We start from the raw sequence: 7789 nt of genomic DNA on the forward strand, positions 1-7789 counted from the left end.
TAAAGTTTTTAGATATGCAAACTGTTGTTAATGTGTGGATTTTACTTTTCAGCCCCTTTATCAGCACACATATCATGATGGAAGCTACTTTACTGTAGTGTCATTAAATTATCACAAATCCTTGTGTAGGTTATTGGACTGGACATTTTGTACTCTGCTCATTTCCTTAAACATCCTCCTCAGTAGACCAATTATTTGAAGGTATAGTAGAAGATTTTCGCACATTTATGAAAAGATTCGCCCTCTCTATTAAAAAAATAAATAAAAACTGACATGCACAACCCTGTACCCACTCCCAAGAGGAAAAACCTATTAAACACGTGCTATAGCATGCAAGAGCCAATTTCTCCTTATGCATACTCTGTTTAAAAGGTTGTTGTTTGCATCATTCATACAAGCTTACTTTCCAAAAGAAGATTTGCAATTTTTCCACTATTCCAGACTCACGACCAGTAAGTGAAAATGTGTAGAGCATGTAGTACGGCCTTAGGTAAACATATCACCAGAATGATTGACAATTAGGAGGACCAGTTAGTTTGAAGATCCACCCGGAAAAACGAACATCCTCCACTATACCTTTAACTTATGAACTGGTATTGGAGGATGTGGAGACCTTGCTATCACCATTTCATATCAGTTAATAATAATTGAAATGTATTGATCTGGCAATGGAGAAATTTACCTCTGCATTTAACCCATCCCCTTGGGAAGCAGTGGGCTGCTATTGTGTGGCGCATGGGGAGCTGTTTTGGGTCGTCTTGCTCAGGGACCCTTAGTGCAGGCTGCGGGGATCAAACTGGATACTTGCAACCTTCTCCGAGCACAAGCACAATGCTCTAACCAAGAAGCCTAAACTCGCCAAGTTAGCCATGAGTTTGGGGTTTTTTTGTGCTTGCTTTTTATCTACCTGCTTCTTGATTTTGGACATAAAAATAAGTGCAAAATTAGGAAAAAACATGTGCCTTTAAATATCTGAAGTAATTAGAAAACTGTATCCTAAGATATGTTAATGGTTTTATGCAACTTTTCAGCGGAAATGTAATCAAGGCGACTGACTGCTCTCTGTGAATGTTCTTTTCAGAAAAAAAGCTGAATGTATAAAAGCTATTCCTCAAACCCTTTCTCTCAGTCCCACTTGGAAAAAATAAGAAGGGAAGTCATGATAATAAGGTGGGTTGGGAACATGTAAAGTTGGGTGTATTGAAGGGCCGTGTAAGCCCACCTAATCCTCCCTTGCAGCATTGGTTATGTCATTAGAGCTGTTTAGGTTGCCTGTACAGTGACAAAGGCCCTATTCACTTCAATAGCCCTCAGCTAACAGACTGCACAGATCTGCTGCTTTAAATCTGACCGCTAGAAGTCAGAGTGGATTTTTAAAAGTGGGGATATTTACAAACAAAGAAAATATAAGATCCAGATAATGAAGGAAAAAAAAAATAAATATAAAACACATTAAAAATGTTCTCAGCAGCTTTATTTTTGTGCAAATTTCAGGCAACACAGTAGCTGAGAGACAAAAGATGTCCTCTGCCTCTCAAACTCTACAAGTCTGGACATGGCTACATTATCAGATATGTAATGTCATTGTTTTTTTTTTTCCTTTCAATGTGAGAGAAAGCAGGTGGCAAAATGTTTCCTTTAGCAAAATCCACTCAAAGGAAACCAGTGTATTCTTACACAGACTGCTGCGACAAAACAATTTCTAATCCTTTACTTGAGGGACCAGTCTAATGTGATACAGTAGCAAGGAAAGCCATTTAAGATATTTTACATTTAACATGTTTAAAAAGTAAAAAAAAGAAATAATACAGTGCGATTTAGAACGGTAAATTCCAAGCATGTCCCATCATTCAAGTTTTTCTTGTGAGAGCTGACTTTCTTATTGAATCTGGTCAAAAAAGACAAGATGGCACCACGCAGTGTTTAAGGCAGCCTTTTCTTACAGGAGTACAGTTTACTCTGACACTTATAGGATTACACAACATAAGGGTTTTACTTAGTAATATATGGTTTATGAGATGGAAAAAAAAACTTTTGTCTTTCTGAAGACAAACTGCAACTGCCTTGTTTTGAGTCACATATTGTTAGATGTCTATGTGTGCACTCCAAGCTTGGGCAGATCCTATATGTTCTGTGCATCTACGTAATTTCCTAAAGGGTTGAGGTAGCAGAGATTAACGAGTTGACAAGTGTAAACACTGAAACACAGGAGATCACATACATTACAGTATGACCAAAACACAGAAGCTCTATTGCTGTTGGCTGCAGGTCTTATTGCTGACATAAACATAAATTTGCTCAGATGACAGATTAAGTTTTGATATACTCTTAATTTCAGCTACTATGAACCTTTCATCATATATTAAAATGTCTCTACCAAACACAATAAATTATCTTTCATCAAGCTAATTACCAATTTCACTGCTTCGATCATAATCGAAGTAAAAATACCTGAAATTGAGGCTTTTTTCCAGAGGGTCCATTATCTAATTACAATAGATAAGCTCAAAGCTAAAATAAATAAAATATAAGGCCACCTTAGCCCATGAAATGATTATGAAAAGTGCACTCGGTCACAGAGTACTAAAAAAGAAAGAAGTTATTTTTCTTCCTTCAAAGAATGGCTGATATTTAAGACTTTTGATATAAGACAAAATTGCTAGTTAAGATACGACTGGTAGTCAAAAAACAAAGATTTTCCTCTCAGTAATGCACCTAGACTTGCCCTGAATGAAAACTTTTTAAGATGGATCTCATTTGGGCTGCTCTTTGAGCTGATTCTCCCTGAGGGCGCCGGTGAAGGTGGCCGTCCATACATGCAGGGCCGTTCCAGCTGACAGAGTGAGGAAGAAGAGGAAGGCCACTTGGAAACCAAACCAGTCCACCACTCCACCGGCCAAAGCACTGAACATCAGCTTCCCGAGAACCTCCAGAGTAGCCAGGAAACTATAGTGGGTGGCCTAAAAAGAAGAATGACAAAAGAAAAATGTTTTAGAAGAAAAATGTTTGTTGCAGGGGATGATGAAGCAGAGCAAGAGTGAAAGGAGTTAAACATTTTAAAAAAGACACAAAAACAAAATTTAAACAGATTGATCTTTTTAATTTAAAAAAAAGAACAATTAGTGACAGAAGACAAGAGAAAACTGGACAAGAGGTTTGATATGCAGAGGAAGAAGAACCATAAACCAGGATAATAAAACAAGAGAAAATCCACCATTTTGTTTTTGTTTTTAACCAAAAAAGATCCTGTTAAGCGAGTAAAAGTCTAAAATGTGACAGAACTCAGAAGTTTGATTTTAACTCCTGTCCTAGAGCAGCTTCACTGGCTCTCTGACAAATCTTTTATCATCTTATCATCTCATCTTCTCAGGTTCGAAGCCATCTACAGTTGTGTTCCTTCATAATAATCTGACCTTCGATGGGTCTCCATCACCACCAGATACCTTAGATCAGCCTATTTTATCACTGTGGGACCTTCAGTCGCTTTTTTGTCCATATCCATATTTCACTGCCATCCAACCAACAATACATCCCATCTCTCTCACTGTTCAAATCCCAATCTGAAAAAAACATCTCTTTCACATCAGTGCATCCCATCTTGGAGTTCACTTTATCTATTTTATTTTTTTTTTTACCTGTAATAGTATTTGTACTGTCATAAATGTTTTATTTGGTTGTATGTTTGCTTTGAGCTGTACAGCATGCTTAAGTGTCCTGAACGATCCTTTAAATTAAAACATACTTGATTATTATTATAAAATACTTGAAAAAGCAACACATCATGGCCTGATCTTAAGATCAGAGATATTTATAGTTTGTTACCAAGGCAGCGCTCCAAGGCAGCGGCCAAGAGCAGCTCCTCTCGACAATTTCACGACATATGCCGCTTAAAACGAAATAAGCTGGACATCGGGCCCGCATCTATGGTGGCCGGCACCTGCTGGAGCTACAGTCACAAGGTGTTTTGAATGCTGATGTTTTTGACCGTCGGGGGAGCTGCAGAGTGCTGAGGACGGATGTCGGCGAGGCAGGAAAATAACAGCAGGAGGAGGAGATGCACGAGATGGAGAAAGCGAGGCTGCAGAGGGGGGCTAACTGCGAAGCTAAAGATAGATCCCCACAGACCATCGCTTCCATCAATCCTGCTCTCCAATGTCCGCTCTTTGGAAAACAAAATGGATAATTTCCAACCCGAACTCTCTTCAAAAAAGGAGATATGTAACTGCTGCGCCATCATTCTGACGGCGTATTGGCTGCGTCCAGCAGTACCGGACGGTGCTGTTGGCCTGGGGGGGCTGATGCTGTACCACGGCGATAGAAACAAAGAGCTCTGCGTGAATGGAGGCTCCTCTGAGACCGTTCACAGGCAATCTTCGGCATCTAGAGGGGAAGCACAGCCCTCTGCAAGTGAAGATGAGGACAGCACTCTAGATGCTTCCCTGCCAAATGCTGAAACATCCCCAGCCGGCTCCTCCCGGCCCCCTCCGGCTTCCACACCTTCTCCAGCATCGTCTGTCTCAGCTAAAGCTGCCGATGGCACCACTGCTGCTTCAACCACGTCAGCCTCTTCAACCCAGGGGGCTACCATGATCGTCATCACCGTCCTCTTCCTCCCCTGAGCCATGAGAAGCAAGTGCTTCAGGAGGCAGTAGTAGCAGCTCAACAACAACTGCTGCTTTTCTGCATGTTTCCAAGCGATACAAGGCTTTGTCTATATAAGACACAAACTCACTGCGGATCCAGACATTTGAATTGAGAAAGCTTCCTGGAGAGGTGGCGAAACATCTTCAAATCTTGGAAACCAAGTCCAGTGGATACTTTTTTTTAATTTTTACGGAATGACTATCAGTCAGAGCATTGACTGAGAATCTTCATCAGCAACTGCTGCTTACCTTATCAAGGCTACACTTTAAAAAATGAAATTGTCTAGAGAGCTGTTCTTAACGAAATTTCTTATACAAAATGACAAAATAAATCTGTCCAAGTCTAAGTCTCGAAGTCTATTTATCAGACTGGGAAGAGTCATGTCAGAGCCTTTAGTATTTATTCACAAAAACAGAAAACATGGAAAAGTGGTGAACTTGCCCAGGAGTTATTAGCCTTCAAAAATGACACCCAAAGGGCATCAATGACTCGTCCAAGAGGTCGCGTAAGTATTCTGTTTTTATCATGGTACATTATGTTCTTTTTTGCCTGATGAAAAGATTCACCTTACAATGGATCTAAATACAATCAACATAAGAATGATCTCGTTTTTTTTAAATATACTATCAAAAACCTTGTTGACCAAGAGGTGAGGATCTCAGGGTGACTTCAGAGAGCGAGAGCTTCAGGGGCAGCCTATGGCAGCGCTCCGATGCAGAGATCTCTGAAAGCCTGTGTGACCAAAGCAAAATGGAGTGTCTTTATCCTGAGCAACTTGTTTCACAGATTTTGTTTCTTTCTCCTCGGTATCCTTCACAAGCACTCATGCTATCAGCTTTCTGTTACTGGATAGCACTACTTTCAGTAACACGCACATGCTACTGAACATGTGCCAAGACAAACTGATGCTCTTTCTGTTCTGAGAATCCCAAGTAATAAACAAATAGATCCTTCCTAAGCCTAATAAAACTCTTATCCAATTTTTTAAAGTTTTGCTCATAATATTGATCAGAATTTATAACAGATTCCTGCTTTTTTTCGTTACTGTTACACGCAAAAGGAGTCACTGTCACTGCGATAATCATAATTTGTCACTTTTCAAAGATTGACTGAGTGGCGTCTAAACGGCTTTTTCTATCACCTTTAGGCCCAGATTTAACGGGGACAAAAGGAGTTTGGCCAAAAACATGAAAACAAAAGAGGAGAGCAAAATTTTAGGAATCAGTCAGAGCATTTAAAAATGAACTTGGTATGGTAGACGGAGGCAGATGAAGACAGAGAGAAAAGAAGAAAGCAATAAATGATTTAATAAATATTGATGTTGAGATTTCACAGTTGGAAACAGCTGGTGAGAAGCGGCAGGTAAAGCAGGGAGCAGGTGTGGTAACGCCCCTTTCTGACAACCCCTCAAGTAAAATGACTTTATATTACAAAATAGTACATAAAGCCAAGTCAGATTAGAGAAAATAAAAACAAGGAAAGAACATAGACTTTCCTTTCTGGATCAGAGGGAAAAATAAGGGATTTAGAAAGGCGTAGGATATGACCTAACACTGCTGAATAACACGACTGGCACCCGAAACAAATCAAGAGAGCACACAGTGAGTGAAGTCTTTGTTACCTGAATGCTTTCCTCTGCCCTCTGGGTGCAATGCATCATGGTAGTGAAGGTGAGCGTGGTGATGAGACCACCCAGGAAGTGTTGAACGCTCATGCTCAGGACTGCCATTCCTGCAAAAGCAAAGACATGGAAGGAAAGTAAGTCTTATTCAATCTCAAAACATCTGCATCTGAATCCAAATTTAACAGAAAAAAACACTATCCTGACGAATATAAAAGCTATATTACTCCGTTTTCCTCATACTTTTTCTATGTAAAAGTCAAAGTAAAGAGATAAAGCAGAAAGAAAAAGGTAAGATGCTGAGGAGTAGAGTCTACCCCCCACACATACATCTCCAAAAACACATGTAGTGTTATCCTCTAAGGGGAAAGTGGCAGAGCAGTGTTAGTGGGAAAACACAGAGGAACCACAGAGCCTATCTGTCTCTTCTCCCACGAACACTGAATTATTCACTGAAGACGGCAGAGTTTTTGCCGAATAAGTATCTTCAGTCAGCGATGCGAAGCTGCCGGAGTCAAACAGACACTCTGCCTGATCAGACTGGAAGAGTGGGAAGCGGAGTGTTATCATGTAATATTGAAAATCTGAAACCGAATGTTTTTCTGTTTCCTTTCTTTTTGTTCCCCTCCGCTTTAAGATTTCTGAAATCTTTGTCAAGCTTTGGAACAGAGGCAGAATGATGGGCCCTGACGTTCAGCTTGAGAGGTTTGATAGGGAAGCTGATATATTTGGTAAAGTCAAATGGAGGAGTAGAGAATGCCAAACACTACCAGACTGGCTGTCCAAGGTAATCAAATGTGTTATTTGTGTCAATTTTCATAATTTTATTTTTTTTTATAAGATCCAAAGGAAATGCTGAATATCTGACTGTCATTATTTAAACTGCACTGTTTGGAAAATGTGTTGAAAAAGCATCAGCTGGAGCTGCAGTTTGCAAGATTAAAGAGAGTTGATTCCTGTTGGTAAGTTTTATCAGCCCTTATTTTGTTTGAGCCACAGCAGGGGTCCTGGGGATGCAGAGGCATCTTAGATCTCTGTAGTTTGTATGTTTTATTCCCTTTCACAGTTAAAAGTCTTTGCACCCTTCATTATCAGCACATCAAACTAATTGTATACCACCCTAACCTATACATGAAAAAAAATATATATATATCAACCTATCTGTAGGTGAGAAAGTGATCATTCCCATTGTGAAATAAAGACGAAACAATGACTAACCAGATTCTTTGGAAAGCTGAATTCATTTTTACCAGCCAAAATCTGTGAAATCTAAATTATTTAATGAAACTAATCAAGTTCAAATATCTGAAAAAGAGACAAACCATGGCCCTACCTACAGAAATATAACACCAAATTCAAGGTGGAAGTTACACAAAGCCAATCTGAACACCACGAAGGACAAAACAAATTTTTGTCTCACATTCCTAACCTTAAACTTGATCTCAAGGACTTTGGAAAAAAAAACAATTGGTGGACTGAGAACTTATGAGGGATGGAACGGTTTTTGAAAACCGTCCGACCCGT

At 39.6% G+C, this 7789-nt stretch overlaps 1 protein-coding gene across 1 annotated transcript in view; it reads right to left on the minus strand.

Annotated features, from left to right (window-relative positions):
• Nucleotides 1-1466: 1466 nt before the first annotated feature.
• The window catches only part of mfsd3 (major facilitator superfamily domain containing 3), a 40249-nt gene continuing 33926 nt past the window's right edge, over nucleotides 1467-7789 (minus strand). Inside the window, exons 5-6 of the mRNA XM_015387421.1 lie at nucleotides 6266-6375; nucleotides 1467-2960 (exon numbers count right to left, since the gene is read on the minus strand). Coding sequence (XP_015242907.1) covers nucleotides 2754-2960; nucleotides 6266-6375 — 317 coding nt within the window. The 3' untranslated portion in view covers nucleotides 1467-2753. The remainder of the gene's footprint in view (nucleotides 2961-6265; nucleotides 6376-7789) is intronic.

Source organism: Cyprinodon variegatus, unplaced genomic scaffold, assembly GCF_000732505.1.
Source record: "Cyprinodon variegatus isolate N-32 unplaced genomic scaffold, C_variegatus-1.0 Scaffold393, whole genome shotgun sequence".
NCBI lineage: Eukaryota > Metazoa > Chordata > Actinopteri > Cyprinodontiformes > Cyprinodontidae > Cyprinodon > Cyprinodon variegatus.